The 16,180-nt window shown below is 40.7% G+C and overlaps 1 protein-coding gene across 9 annotated transcripts in view; it reads right to left on the minus strand.

Moving 5' to 3' along the window:
* Positions 1-1,280: 1,280 nt before the first annotated feature.
* The window catches only part of LOC118431376 (tubulin polyglutamylase TTLL7-like), a 54,278-nt gene continuing 39,378 nt past the window's right edge, over positions 1,281-16,180 (minus strand). For 8 of the 9 annotated variants that reach the window (XM_035842523.1, XM_035842520.1, XM_035842522.1 and 5 more), the window contains 17 exons: positions 15,534-15,662; positions 15,235-15,292; positions 14,869-15,000; positions 13,457-13,615; positions 12,698-12,914; positions 11,774-12,097; positions 11,306-11,400; positions 10,689-10,842; positions 9,955-10,164; positions 9,327-9,410; positions 7,678-7,761; positions 6,150-6,298; positions 5,492-5,681; positions 4,779-4,985; positions 4,291-4,451; positions 3,278-3,442; positions 1,281-2,870 (listed from right to left, as the gene is read on the minus strand). In XM_035842523.1, coding sequence (XP_035698416.1) covers positions 2,756-2,870; positions 3,278-3,442; positions 4,291-4,451; positions 4,779-4,985; positions 5,492-5,681; positions 6,150-6,298; positions 7,678-7,761; positions 9,327-9,410; positions 9,955-10,164; positions 10,689-10,842; positions 11,306-11,400; positions 11,774-12,097; positions 12,698-12,914; positions 13,457-13,615; positions 14,869-15,000; positions 15,235-15,292; positions 15,534-15,662 — 2,633 coding nt within the window. In that variant the 3' untranslated portion in view covers positions 1,281-2,755. The remainder of the gene's footprint in view (positions 2,871-3,277; positions 3,443-4,290; positions 4,452-4,778; positions 4,986-5,491; positions 5,682-6,149; positions 6,299-7,677; positions 7,762-9,326; positions 9,411-9,954; positions 10,165-10,688; positions 10,843-11,305; positions 11,401-11,773; positions 12,098-12,697; positions 12,915-13,456; positions 13,616-14,868; positions 15,001-15,234; positions 15,293-15,533; positions 15,663-16,180) is intronic. The other variant, XM_035842525.1, reaches the window with a different exon arrangement.

Genomic DNA, 16,180 nt, shown 5'->3' on the forward strand with positions numbered 1-16,180 from the left:
GGGATTTAATGTGGAATATTTTATGTAAGGGGATATTGGCGTAAGTTGGCGTGACGTTTGACGGAGGCTGACGAAAATGGGTTTGATGAACTACGTAGTAACCATTTGGGACCCTCCCATGTAACGGCGTTGTTTACCTAGTGACAGTGATGGTGGTGCGTGTGTGTGTTCGCTTGCCAGGCGATCGTGGTTCGAATCAAATCTTAGGATTCAGAAGGATATGGACACTTGGACTTTGATATTACCTGATTGTAGAGTTGTGGATCTTGTGGCAATGTGTTCACAGTGCCATCCAACCAGAAATAATGCCATTCAGAAATATGACTCTTATGAGAATACTTGTAATGTTTGTATAGAGTAGAGTTCCCTTGACCAAGTTCAAGGAGGTTGCATTGAGCATGGAACCAAGGATAAAACCTCCTTGATGGAACTATATGTTAACGATTGATGTCTACTATACTATAGTATAAAGTTGTAACTATTAATTGACATAATATACTGTAACAGGGCTTTAGCCAGCTCGAAATTTTTTTCCGTCAACCAATTACAATCGTTGCAAAAACCGCAAAAATTAATTAGAAGGACTGAACTGAGACCTTGAAAAACGGGTTTTAATGAGATTATCGTATGCGAAAGGGCGCCGACACACATTGTCAACAATCATAACAATAGCAAAACAAACAGTGTGTGGCTTTTACGGCCGTGGACGGCGTCCCCAAGCCGCCTGTAGCTTCCACCAAGGATTTTTGTCCGTCAAGGTTGACGGATTGGTTTTAAAATTTTTTCCGTCAGACGCAGCAAATTTCCGTCAATTGACGGAAAAACGGACGCTGGCTAGAGCCCTGTACTGTAACTCTAAATAGAAAATGAGATGGAAGTTGATGGCTTTTTTTGTCTGGCAAGAACATCTCCCTATAAATATAACGTTAACGTTAACGTTCAATGATTTTTAAAAATTGTGAAATTTATGAGCTCCCATCCCAACATATTTGTAGATTAGGTCCAAAAAAATTTTTTGGGGTGCACAATTGCCATTCACTAGTTAAAATTATATTGTATCAACATGTTTTTGAGGGTCCCCTTTATACTGTATTACAACGCTTGCACTGTTGTAATACAATGTACAAACGTTAGTACTCTCATTTAGTCTCCAAGCAGATGTTCGGACGGCATGCACTATTACCTAGTGGCTGCAGGAGGTTCCTAATCTTGAGCATTTCATTTCCATTCTAATAATGTAGTAATATACAATACTACCTCAAACAGTAACGACAAAGAGATCAACTTTTCATACTGTTTAATAAAATATTTATGACACAAGTTTGTTACATGTTACATATCATTACATGCTTTGAAAAAGATCAGAAATAAATTCAAACCATGCACTTAATAATTCCTGATCATTAAAAAATTGCAGTCATCCCATAGTTTTTACTGGCTGGCCATTTGATGGTCAACACATTAAACACCATGTCTATCTAAAGTTTAAACAAAGAAATTATATTTTCAATATAACTCATAACAATGGACAGTCAAGTGCACTATTGTACATCCAAAGGATTTCTCCTGGTTTGGGACATACCTAATATAAAAAAAATGATAAAAAAAGCATTCTCCGAAAGTTTTGCATTCAGATATCAATATTTGTATATATGCAATATTGTAAAATACAGATTTTTATACACACAATTGTATATTGTCCAAGTCCTATGACATCCTTTTCAAAAATGGAATTTCAGAATTTTTAGTTTTGACATGTTTGCTCTTTGCACACTATTAATAAACATATCTAAAACACATAAAAGGGGGAGTGGTATCAAAGAGTTTTTGCAATGATAGTTTTGCTATAGCACATCACAAGGTGTTTGTATGAACTATTTGAGAATTTTACTTTCCAAATTTGTTACACTACCAAAGAATTATAAACAGTCTGACATTCCTACAACTTTGTAATTGGCAAAGTTTACTGTATGGAAAGCGAAGACCTATACATGTAGAAATAGCAACTTCCACTTGGCTGGGAGTTGACAACAGGTAATCTTATCAACGTAATAATAGGTAATCTCAAGTTATTCCCTGAACAAGAACTGATAATCTTTATATAAAATAGATCAATCTATCTATTTTACATTTAATACAAACTCAACTAAAATATAGCATATCTGTACACTGCATATATAAAGTTTCTAAATGCATAGTACAACATATCAACTCTACATTATCAATGTCAAACTGGCTAATATGGACAAGTGTCATGAAACATGCCCTGAGAAGAAATTTGCATGACTATCTAACATTTGATATTTTTTTACAAGTCTACTGAAACTTGTTACCATGTTATACTAGTAATTGAACTACATGTATAGACAGGAATCATCCAACAGGTGCGACACTAAGCCTGACTAAATCTAGCTTGTAGCAGCCCTTTCACTGGTCAGACCTCAAGGGAAGAAGGTGTAATCAACACAGGCTGGTGTGGCACTAACTGTCTTTGTTCATCAAATCTAAGGGTTGGTTCACATGAGGCAAAAAAAATGACTTGTCCTGAAAATGTCCTACGACATTCAACACATGTCCTCCAGAGGTGCCACACCTTGCTGCAGTGCATCGTTTACATTTCTACACAGGCCGAAAAGCATGCTAGGACACGCGCCGCATGTCATATGACATTTTTAGGACAAGTCATTTTTTTTGCCTCGTGTAAACTGGGCCTAAGAGCCCAGAAAATACACAGGTCCACCTAAACGGTGGTCAGTCATGGTTGCTGTGCCTGCCCAAGTGGATAGCCAGTTCGGCCCATTCGCTGAGCTATTGCACCGTTACCGTTGTTCCATGTCGAGTACTTGGGGGGCTCATTCCCTGGGTACGTCCTGAAGAATTTTGGGAGGGAGAAAAGACTATCATTTTGCAAGTCTATGGCATACGGCTTTAAAATCATACCTGCCAGACTTTCAATTTATTTGCAAATAAACATTGAGCGTTAAAAAAAGTTTTCAGAAAAAGATCAGTCAAACCCAACAAGTTATAATTTAGAGTCACTATCATTGGTTTCCCATTATTTGCAATAAGCCTCCGAGCAAAATTTGCAATAAACGTACTGCACTAGTATTGATAAACATTGTTCCACACTATTTTTGATAGGAATGCATTGAGAATCTGACCATGGTATGACCACTAGGATGATGACAACTTCTTGCTCAAAACAATGAATGGTCTCTCTACAAAAGTTAGACTGTTGCTTTAGTAGGTTCTAGTACAGGTTGCACACGTTCCTCACCTTGTTTTGACGGGCTCCGGTGCCACAGCGTTCTTGGTCTCTGCAGCAAACTGGTAGACGATGAGGAGACACTGTCTGCACAGCTGGACGATCCGCCGACAGCAGCTCATCTCCAGGGGAGAGATGACGTCCGTACTCTTACTGAAGATCGTCTCCCAGGAGCACCTGAGGATACAAACGCACAATGTCGATCAAAGCCCTTTCCGACAACAACAAAAACACGTGATGTCCAGAATTGCATCCTCTGCTACCATTTGTTAATTGGCCTTTGTCCCTCCTTACTAAAGTTCCTAATGTACAGACCGTTTCTCTCCACACATGGGTACTAAAGAGTGACGAGAGATCTAAGATTCCCTCTTTTCTCTTTTTTTAATAAAGATGATTGAAGGTATCAAATAAGTGTATCTGAATAAGTCTTCTAGAAAAAAGCTCCATAGTTTTATAACGAGAAGTAAAAAAAATGGAGTCAGTCGGAGTTCAAGTAGCCCAACTAAATAAAACTTCTAGCCACCATGAAAGAAAGCTAAAAAAAAGGCTATGTCTCCCGGAATGGGGTGGTATAAATCACCCGGATGGAGGCCTCGAAAACCTTGTATCAGTCATACATGTCTGACTCAGTAATTGCTGATTTCTCGGAAGATGGAAAAAGAACAGAAAAGAACTCCACACAGAACAGAACACACACCACTAACAGTGGACTCGCTCACTGCTGTAGTTATTGCACAAAGCTGTGTGGCCCAAGGCTACTGAGATGGCGATGGGCACCGCCCTATGTGCCATCAGGCACGGGAAGGACTTTCTTTCTTTCCTTCTTTCTTCCTTTAGTACCCACAATCATTATGTTGATCATCATGGCACAGTCTTTATTTTAACGTTCTATCCGAGGAACGTCCCTAACTGAAGCTAGGTACACACTTTCACCTGAGTGAAGTGGGGAAAGCTGTGTTAAGCGCCTTTCCCAAGGGCACATGATCAGTGACATGGCAAGGTTTGAACCTGGGGCTTTGACTTACTGTGAAGTGGAGAAGCAGTTCCAGAGGCCCTGCCCGTGGCTCCACAGCAGGCGGTTGAAGACCCGGCAGAAGATGCGGTACAGCGCCAGGTTGTCCACATCGTTCAGGTGCCAGACGCGCTGCAGGAGAGCACGGATGTTCATCCGCACAATGTCAATCACCTGGGAGCAGGAAAACATTTTCTGTCAAGTATTCTGATGTGAGGATTTTATGTGGATGGCATGTCTAAGAGCCAGCAACAAATATGTTACAGCTGCATACAAGTAACTGAATTGAATATAACTTAGCAACAATATTACATCTTCAAGCACAATGATATTTTTTTCTGACACACAAAAGTATACGAATCTGGAGTGACTACAGGTAGTCAAAATTGCAATTTTATGCCAACTTTTGTCTTGAACATCAACAGTCATGGGTAAGACTTTAGTGACAGACTTCTGTACATGAATATGAATATCTAGAGAGTACAAAACTGTGATCTTTACCTTCCTTCTCTTGATGGAGTCCAGTTTCACCAGCCAGTAGGAGGCTATTCTGGGCTTGTGGTACTTCCAGTTCCCCTCAATTGCATCCAGCACCGTGTCTGCCTCTTCGTCGGTCTTCCCAGGAAACTTGATCCTCATGTCAGTCAGTGCTGCCAGGGTACGCTTGGTCAGCTCCTCCTCTCGTTCACTCTTCACATTATGGGTGTCCTGGGTTTGATACAAGTTTCACAGGTTTATTATCATCATCCAGGCCCTTTGTTCCCATTAATTAAAACCTAACAGGCTAGCACTGTTGTTGGCCACGGCTTCAGCAAAGATTTCGGTAAAAGAAATTTTATACATGGAACTAAGAAAGCTTAAGCCTCCAGCCTCTTTTAGCCTTTTTCAGTTTTCATGAAAAAGTTGTTCTTATACTTTGTAGTTATCATCTAAGTACACTAGCCTGTGTTTACACAATCTCTCGCTGGCTTTGGTTAATGAACCCCTCCCTAGGAGGTGGCGGCTGGCCGCTTAGAGCATGATTTTAGTCAAGATACTAAGTGCACCACCTGATTAATTTTTTTGTATGAAACAACAAACGATGAACACAGAATTTTTCCAGCAATGTAGCCACAAGTATGGCTTGCCTCTCAACTATAGGTCACCTTATTTGTCAACAATATACTAAGCATTCAAACGACCATAATAGTGGAATACAAATGGTGTTTTCTAACCTTGCTGTGGTTGGCAATGATCCTTTTCGTGGCTGACAGCGGACGTGTGAGCGACCGTGTTCGCTTCACGACAGGTGGAGATGGCGTAGATTGCTTCCCCAGCTGTGTGGATGACAGGGGCCTGCCTGTTGACCTGTGTTCTCTAGTTTCAGACGATAATCTGTGAGCAAACGATGAGGTAGGACGACTCCTGAGGTTGGCAAAAAAAATTACAAGGTCAACACATTCATCAAATATGTGTCCAACAATCTGCAACAATAAAACAGTTGCTATATCATGACAGGTTGTTTGTGCCGTTACTCCCTTGCAAATTGATAAAAAAACTGACTAAAAGTAATCATGACCAAATGCTGTAAAAATGCTGTAATTTTGTCAGGGAATGTACTTTTTCTTATTGCTTTTACTTGCACCTGTGATTCATAAATAGCAACGGCAGGTGTGGAATGCGTCAAATTCTTTTTGAAGCACTTGTGTAACATGATTCCATTCTTACATGTACATCCCTAACTCTTCTGTCCAGGGCTGCAACTGGCCCCTCTAGAAGGCCGGCGGATGTTGGGCGGGCTGCTATAAGCGAGATTTAATCAGGCTAGTACATCCCCACAAACCTTTACTTAACCATCCCAAAGCACAAAGGCTGGCACAACCCCTAGCCTACCTCTGTGGAGGCCCGTTAGAGAGTTGTCTCCTCCTGAAGGTAGGGGAGGTTGGCGGGGAGTTCTTTTCCCACAATCCCTCGTCACCCGTGTCCTCCGTGTCCTCTCCTGAAGGCTGCGGCATGTCAGCTGTCGGCATGGAGGACAAGCGCTGCAAGAGAAAACAAGCAGCACACAGTGAGCCTCTACCCTCTGTTGCAGACTTTGAGCAGGGGCGGCTTTCATTTTATGGGGGAGGGGTGCTGGTGCACAATTTTCAACGTTGGCTACGTTCTCTTTGCAGGGAAAGGTAGTTTGCTGAGGAAGGGTCGTGGAAGGGATTTTACCCCTTCCACGGCGAACTCCCTTTCTAGGAGTTTGAACCAAGCCAATGTTGAAAATTGGAAACCAGCGCCCCTCCCCCCATAAAATAAAAGACAGTCTGCGATAGAGGCTAGTGAACTACACTTTCAAGGTGGCATCCAGACCTGTAGGGTAAGCTTTCTCCCAGTTCCAAGATGCAGAGAAGGCCAGAAATACACTGTCATGGTGGCATATCCCAGACTGTACACCCTCAAGTCTAGCAAACTTCTCTTCATGTAGAAATAAATGTTGATGGAAAGAAGGATAGCCCTCTAGCTTAAAAAGAATAACTATAAGTGTCTATATACAGTACAGTTTTCACATGGAATTTAAATCATCACCTAGCATTTTCACACAGAAATGAGTCAGACTGATCTTATCAGAAAGAGAAAACCCTTTAGCACAATCAAGCCAATTATAAAGAAAATCCTAAAAAGCTTGTAATGCTTATAATGCACAAAATCAATTTTCATGAAAAAACACAACACTTCTTACGCCTTTCAGTCATGTTAGTATGTCATATCATGTCACGTCAGTTTATGACAAACTAAAGCCCCAAACAAGACCTGCACAACTCAAAACCAAAAAAGGGCAAAAGAACACATCACTTTTAAAACAGAGGCACACCTGAAAGTAAGATGCAGTTTTCATCAAAAACACACCACTTCCAACCATTTTCAGTCATGTTAGTATGTCATATTACAGCAGATTATGACAAATTTGAACCCAAACCTAGACCTGCACAACTCAAATCCAAAAAAGGGTAAAAGAACACATCACTTAACACAGAGGCACATCCCAAAAAGTAAGATGTGGGACCAAAATCAGTTTTTATCAAAAACACACAACTTCCTACCACTTTCAGTCATGTTGGTATACTGTATGTCATATCACAGCAGATTAGGAAAAATTTGAACCCAAACCAAGACTTGCACAACTCTTTCAACTTTTCATCAAAAGCTTTTTTGGAAAAGAACACATCACAAAATATTGTGGGCCCAAAATCAGTTTTCATCAAAAACACACCACTTCTTACCATTTTCAGTCATGTTAGTATTATGAAAAATTTGAATGCAAAGTTAACCAAGACCTGCACAACTCTGTCATCAAAACCCTTTTGGGCGTTTTCAGTCATGTTAGTATCAATGTCAGTTCACAGCACTGTGAATGAGAAACGTGAGCTCAAACCTTGAGCATCAAAACCCTTTTGTCCCTTATAATTTCCCCTGCACTACCACGGACCCCTGTCATGGCTGAGTTGGTGTGTGCGACCTTACGGATGACAGGAAGAAATGAAGAGGCACAGTCATGCATGGAAAGGACAGACATTGAAGACAGTCTTAACCCTCAAACACCCGAGTGGGGTCCATTTGGACCCCAGGCGTACATTTTGAAGTACCATTTGAACATTTTTGATCTGAAGAAAAAATCCTTCCGTGACTTTGTTAGCCAATATCTTGTATACCTTCTCCTAAGTTTTTTTGAAGATTGGTACAATACTGTGGAAGCTATAAAGAAAGTCCGTGATCAGTCCGTCTGGGGTCCAAACGGACCCCAGCCAAAAAGTGCAGCTTTTGAAACAAAGTTTTGAGTCTAACTCAGTGACTACTTATCCTATCACCACCAAACTTTTGGGGGATAATAAACATGTAAAACTAAATCCTCATACAAACTTTTGTGTCTTCACCATATAATATGATGACATTATGACGTCATTTAGCTTATAAGGGCGGCCATCTTGGATTTTGACTAATGACGTCATGAGATTAGCATAAATTATAAATTTTGAATCATGAAAATAGCATTGAACTTCATAGAATTTTATTGTTGTAAGAAAATAAGCATGTTTTACCAAGAAAACCTTGTTTAAATCAAAATTGGATTTTTTTGGCAAAAATATGCCTGTCAGAAATCCGTTGCCATGGCAACCCCAAATAATGATAAATTTATTTTTTTGACAAAAAAAATTTGCTAACAATATTTTGTGTTATATCACCAAGTTTCATAGCTTTAGCGCCAGCCGTTCATGAGTTACGCGACATAATAGTTGCTGAGGGCCTCAAAAATTCCCCTCTCTGGTCAGAATAGGTTTAGTGCAAAACATGGTCCTTCTGATCTTTTGCATACATTATGATAATGAGGTGGAATTAGTAACACCTTAACATGTCAAAATATTCCTCTTACATTGACGAAGTAATGTATGTACAATGATCACCGATAGGAATTGGAACTGAGATTTTATGAACAAAACATTTTGGGGTCCGTTTGGACCCCACTCGGTCATTTTAGTCGCAAAAAAAGGTCGGGTGCTTGAGGGTTAATCTGGGTGCAAATCATGTTCAAATTCACATCAACCTAAAAATCTCAACAAATAGGCAGCAATATACATCAATACTCACTTACATCCAAGGGCATTATATTCACCTTTCACCTTGGTGTGTTATTGCAGCCAGTAGGTACCCAATCTGAGTTATAATTAGGCTGTTTAATATGTGCTCAAGGCACCTCTATATATGACCACGGAACCCCCATTTTAGATCACTTCCGAAAGACGAAATCCACTTCCCTTACCAAATGTCCAAGCTGAGCTGACCCTAGGATCAAACTCAGGCCCACGGATCAATGGAATTTGATCCACATGGCCCAAAGCAGAGGGTTTGCATTACCGATTGGGCCACAAAGACATGTTGCTGAAAACAGGTTTCTAACATGAAAAAAAAATTGATGTAGCAATTTATAGTGTCTGGGAATATATCATATAGATCCCGGGGCAATCTGTCTCTTATATGTGGCCTATATTGTATTTCTATCTCAAACAGGAGAGTGTATATATGTACCTTAGGTCCTCTTGGGACAAGAGGAGCCGTCAGGGAGACACTGTCTTCTTCACACTGCTCTATCATGTCAAGGATCTCTGCTTCCTGAAAACAGATACAACAACACCATTTATACAACTCATGTTCAGGTATTCTCATATCATAATAATAAGTACATACTGCATTTAACAGTTTTTCTTCTGCTAGCTTTAAACCATCAGAAGACTTGTGAGAAAAAACATTTACAGTTTTTTTTGGGATATTCAGATGCCTTATGTAGCCAGGGTACCACACTTTATTACACAGTTACTGTAGCATAAAACAATCACAGGTGGCAGACTTCACCCCCTTAGCCATAACATTTTGCAGTCCCATAGACAGAAAAAATCAGTACTGAGGATAAATGAGTATAAGTTGGAGTTGCAATATGCCTGACAGACACATACAAAAACAAACACACCTACTATACAGGCAGAAACACAGATTGTCATACAAAATACAAAAACCTACAGACAGACAGACACACACACACACACACACACACATCCACACACACACACACAAACACAAACACACACACACACACACACACAGACAAGACAAATGCAATACTTTATCAAATGAAGGAAACCACATCAGAAGTCCGTACCTTGTACTGACTGTACGCTCGACTCATGTCCTTCTGCAGTGCTGGCGCCCTTCCTGACAGGAACACCTGAAAGGCTTCGTCCAACAGCTGCGTCCACTGCGCCTGTTGGCTCTTGTTCTCTGTGGGGAAGATTCTCCGGAAGCCTCCCATGTGTCTGTTCTCGTAATCCTCACGCTTACGGTCCATGCGAATCATGTTCAGGTAATGTTTCTGGGGTGTGCAGACAAACCAGAAGTCAGTTTGATGTTTAAACACATACTTTCAGCTCTCGCTCGAAAAGGCTGATCAGCCGATTTGCGTGGCTGTTTGACGCTACTCACCCCCCCCCCCCCACTGTTACACCTTTTAATCACGAGGGAGATACATTTTGTACTTGATAACTTAAAGGTACTTTTAAATCTAATTTTAAGCGGATTCATTTCAACATAAGTTCTGCCATGCATGCGCATTTCTGGTACATGAAAGTAGAACAACAAAGTTGTTGTAACAATTGTGTTTAAGAACTTAAAAATGCATCCGTTGGATTCCCCAGCCTAAAGAAACTACTCGGTCCTGGTAGGTATTTGCAGATTTTTGTGTACCATTTGAAATTCACACTCATATCTTGAATGTATCACAAAAACACAAGTGTGACTCTCTACTTTGTACCTTAGTCCCCCAGATATCAAGAATACACAGTACATGTATGAACATGTACACAGAAAATCTAGGTACAGACAAATGTTTTTACTCACCAGCTCTTCTTTCCTCTTGTCTATAGCAATTTTCCTCTGCCTGTCTCCACGGTCCTCCTTACTGCTGTGGTGTTCTGGCCTCTTGGTCGGCCCTAAGAGTCGCCTCTCTGCTTCTGCCCTCTCCGCACTGATACTTTTTCTTTTGTCTGATACTCTAAAGGTGAGAGAGAAGAAGATCAAGGATGAGCATCAGACTAAAGAATTGGTCCCAAGACATCTTGCAAAACTACTTTATAGAAAATGGTGTGCTTCATACTATCATATACACAATGTATTAAGTACCATGCACTTATGCTTTCCTTTTGTCACACACCTTGACAGTCAGATGGGAAATACGAAAAACAGAATGAGCACCAGACTTAAGAACATGTTTCCAAGACATCTTGCAAATCTACTTCTATAAAGAAGATAATGTGCGTAATGAAAGTATGAACTATGCATGTTTGTAGTAATTCTACATAACTGTCAGTGGGGTAGGACAATTGCACTTGCCCGATCAGCACTTTCACTTGCCCGGGACAATTGGGTTAGTGGTCTTGACCAACCCTGGGTCAAGAGATTGTTCTGCCTTTTTGAAAAAAAAGGACGTACAGAACAGCATTGATATAGTCACTGACCTGATATTCATCAGTTTGATGGCGTCTCCAAGGAGACCACTTTTGATGTCATAGTCAATCTTCTCGTCCGTGCCAAAACTAGGGGAACGATTCACCTGCAACATCAGACCATCTGTTCAGTCATTCATCCAATTCAAAGGCATCATAACACCTCAAGCTGATAACAGTGTGTCTGTACAATACTGACAACACTTCCTCAATATTGTACATTACATTTACACAACAATTCTTCATCCTTTCTTCATTGTCTTTTACAGCTGACATCAGTTTGCGGAAGATTCACTATGATCTTGATAGTAGCTAGTAGTAAGCTAGTGAAAGGCGGCTTTTCTACGACCAGCATATCAGAAATGTGAAATTGATGACTTTGGTACAATTTAAAATCGATCAGAATGTAAGCTGTCCCTTTATCCTTTATATCCCACATATATGTACACAGCATAATGGGATCAGTAATTATGTACATACCTCGAACACCCAGGGTTTGAGTTTCTTGTCCAGAAAGATGTCAAAGCCTAGCACCTCGAAGCAAACACTCTCGTTCGTTGACTGGTTTCCCGCCCGACACATCCGGTACGCGTGAAGTATGTGGGGCTCCGCTACGATCAAAGTCTTCATGATGAGGTTCTGGATGTTGAACCAGAGCAGGGGCACGTCGTAGCCGTTCTTACTGAGGAAGTTGTTCAGGTAGCGGATGGACCGTTTGCTCCCCTTGCTGACGTCTTCGTCCTTCTGGAAGTTCTCGTTGTGCTTGTTGACGGAGTAGTTGGTCAGGTGCATGCACAGCTCATCCTGGGTGGACACAAGTCGACAGGTGTCATGATCGTCAACCAAGGTTAGACATCCAGGTACATGTAATAAGATACGCAAAAAGCGGTTACTCAAGCAACTGGATCTGATTTTGGAAACAGTCAGATGTTTCAGACAGTCATTCGGTGCTTTTCATCAGTGACATTCACGATGGCTGTCTGAAACATCAGATCCAGTTGCTTGAGTGACTGCTTTTTAGCAGATGTCATGATCATTTAGAACATGGAAATTTGCCACGGATCAAATCTTGGGATAAATGAAGTTGCTCATAAACCGTATGTTGCTGGCTTCTTACGTGGGACATGTTTGATAAGTTTTACAGAGCAGATTACCAATATCAGAAATCATAAATTATGATCACTTCATTTGTGGTCTGGTCAGCAAAAAAGTCTGCTCCAATAAAACTATCAAAGGAGTTTCCTATCTCTTTTATGGAAAATTTTTTAAAAGTGATTACTAAAATACTTACTAGTATTTTGGAGGATTTTTGTTGAAACCATACTGGTAGTAGCAGCATACTTTTTCTACAGTTGGACCAACACCTAAGAGTTTAACATATAAATATGGAGGACATGTACATACAATATTGCCATCTGTGGGTGCATGGTACTTTTCCGTCCCCATCCTGACGAGACCATCTTGGTACAGAAACACTCGCAGGGGGTCGCATGAGGTCACCAACACGTACACACGTAGGTCGAACTTGTAGCCATCCAACAGGAAGGGCTTGTCCATGTACTCTTGCACAATGATGTGTTCATTCTGGGGTATCTTTTCTCCATTGCGATACAGGGATATCCTGTCAACATGGGGGAAAAGGATGTGTCATAGAAAAATTGACGTGTCTAATTCGTACATGTACTACAAAACTACATTATGCTAGATACAAACAATGTGGAAATCTTTTTCCAAGGATGTTTTTTTCATACATCAATTAACAAAATGTGTTGCGTCTTCCGAATATATTTTAACATATAACATCAAGACCACAGCTAGCAATGAATCAGACCTTTACTGGTATCTAAAAGCAACATATCAACACAACTAATGATCTTATATAAGGCACTTAGCAATCTACTGTCATACTATGACAGCTAGATGAAATAACTAAATATAGTGCAGCTAAAAATGTTAATACTACTGGGAGTCCAGAGAAAGCAAGGATAAGGAAACAATAGGTGTAAAAACTGTAATGGCATGTACAATATATGCTATGGCAATTATTTAAAAAAAAACCCTGATATTTAACCTTTAGCATAAAAAGCTCCATCGTCCTGAGAACAAAAGTTATCCATAGAATGCTAAGTATTAGCTTGAACCTATGTTCCCAATGTTACCTACCCATTTCCCATTGCACCGTTGGCAGGCTTCACGATGAAAGTCTTTTGTTTCTTCCTCTTCCTAAGCTCCTTGGTGTACGTCTGGAAGGTAGAGTATTCAGCTGGGAAGATCCAGGTACGAGGTGTGAAGTTGTATTCTTCTGGGCGCTTCCGATTCATTCTGGTAAACAAAGCAAACACTGTTGATTTCAAGAGTTATGTTTTGAAAATACAAAACTTATTACTGTAGATAGTGAATTTAGATTAAACCTTAGTCCCTAGAGGCTGGAACCTGTTCAGTGATGTAAGGCCCTCTAGCAAAGTTACACCAAACTGCAGTTGTTGCACAGGAAAGTGAGCTTTTGGAAGAGACTGAGTGATACTAGCAGGTCATGTATCTAGATCGAAAGATTGATCCAAAGTAGAAGGGTCAGAAAACAAAAACAAAGCAAACTTCCAATACACTTGTTGTCTACGTCTGATTTAGTCAGTAGCTCCTCTGGTGATTGGTTGTCTATTTGGTTGATTTCTACTATTTACCAGTGACAACCCTGGAGTTTGTTCTGTCTGGAAAAGCAACTAGCAGACTTAGACCCCATTCACACTCAGAAAAACGATTCGAATAAAACATTTATCCGAATAGAAAATTTTCTATCCGATCCAAAATTGTGTTCACACTGCTCTTCAGCAATCCGATTAGTGCGCCCTCAGTCTTATCTGAATAAAACATTAGTTGCGTTTCACAGATGTATCGCTACGTCTTGTGGTAGTTGGCGGGGAGATTCTTCACTTTATTTCTGCACTGGTCGAGGGATTTCTCAACTCCATGCTCCGCCATTCCTTCGGATATATCTTCATATTATAATGTTCCTGTTTTTATGAACCTTCTCCCGAGCTTTTTCTGCGTCTCCTCTCACCCCCAGATGGAAATAAACAGCTTTGTTTGTTACAGTGTCCACTTGGCGAATGATGAAGATTTCCCTTTCTTTCCACTTATTGTTGTTGGAAGTAAAATACGGCGGAAAATGCTCGCTGAAAAACGAAGCAATCAGGCGTGTGTAGTGTTTCGAAGTATGACCCCAAGTTCCCGGATGAATGGCGTTACACCACGGAATAAGCGGAATCCTATCCACTTGCGCGTTCACACTGCCGAATCGCACGGATCGAGACTCCCCGCGGCGCAGTTTTATCCACTTCCCGGAGTTTTACCCACCTCCCCGAGGTGGATCGCGAGGGATTCGAATCGATGAAATCCAAGTGATTTGGGAGCGTTCATACTGCTAAGTTTTATTCGGATCGGGTAGTTTTATTCGGATAACATGTTTTATTCGAATCGTTTTTCTGAGTGTGAATGGGGTCTAAGGTGTTTTTACAACAGTTTTGTCATCCGTTCCATCTTGTATGGTCAACTAGATAGTAAACATATCAACTTACTTGCAGATGTTCCTTGCCAGACAGTCCTTGCGACAGATCTCCCCCATCCCGGGGAAGTGGTTGATCCTCTGGTATGACTTCAGCTCGGCTATTCTCTCATTCTGCACAAAACTGTCGCTCCAGATCAGGTAACTGCAAAAGCAGAAACATAAAACTTTCATAAAAGACTAGTGCATATTAGCTTGCTTTTAAAACAGGCTATATTTTCCATCCATGTGTATACACTAGCAGAAAAAGTAAATTCAACAACAATCTTGTGACAGATTGGTGAAATAGCATCACTGATACTTGAACCTTCTATATATACAGGCTATGTCATGTTTGTACTTGTGTGTATTTAAAAAAATGTGTGTGTAGTCATCTCACCATTTGGGGTCATCCTCCTTGGAAACCTGCATGCCAGCTTGCTCCACAACTGCATGTACTAATAAAAAAAGAAAAACCCGACTAGATTAGTACAAGTCTTGTGGAGGTTTACCTAATCACAGTCTAAAAATAATATCTTTAGAATGGAATCTTTGCATTCCAAAGTAACAAAGGATTGCAGTGCCATGTACAGCCATGTTCAAACAGATGCAACTGACTGCATCTAGGAAAAAGGCCTCTACTGTTTTCGTGCAACCATGCAAATTTCATGTTTTGTTGCGCATCTTTTATCTACTTACCAACATCATATCTTGTGCCGTACAAGTTAGCCGTGGCCTGGGACCTCCGTTTGCGAGATTTCTTACTGAGCTGGCTCTTCTGAAGTACACTGTCATCGAAGTGGGCATGGCCAGCCTGGGAGGCATCAACTGTGAGAAAGATGAAGGACATAAAAATGGTGTTAAATATAACTGGTGTAAAAATGGGTACGTGACTTTGATTGGGGACCTTAAAAGGCAGAGGAAGCAGAGGGTTGGGCTCCAACTTCTGGTGCTGTGCCCATACAGCCTTAAAAAGGCTATGGGACCACCTTTACCTTCATAACTTCTTCACCTACATTGTCATATCTAAACCCTGCTTCTGGATCAAGAGTTGGGAAGCCTGCTGTAGTTGCTCATCTGCACGCTACTGGAAAGGAGGTTAAGCCGTGGTTGTTGCGCTTGTGGAAAACAGCTAACGGAATTTCCCTGGTACAATGCACATGTAAATATTGTACATAGCGTCTGTCTTCCCTGTTGCGGTCAGTGGAAGATTAGCTCTTCAGCAAGCTTAAAACTGAATCGAGATCACAGTTGTTAACAGTTTGTAAATATATATGGGAAGAACTGAACTTCAACATTCCTGGGACAATCATTCAATGTAAAATTCTATTGATGTTTAAATCCTA

Source organism: Branchiostoma floridae, chromosome 15 (assembly GCF_000003815.2).
Source record: "Branchiostoma floridae strain S238N-H82 chromosome 15, Bfl_VNyyK, whole genome shotgun sequence".
In the NCBI taxonomy this organism is placed as follows: domain Eukaryota; kingdom Metazoa; phylum Chordata; class Leptocardii; order Amphioxiformes; family Branchiostomatidae; genus Branchiostoma; species Branchiostoma floridae.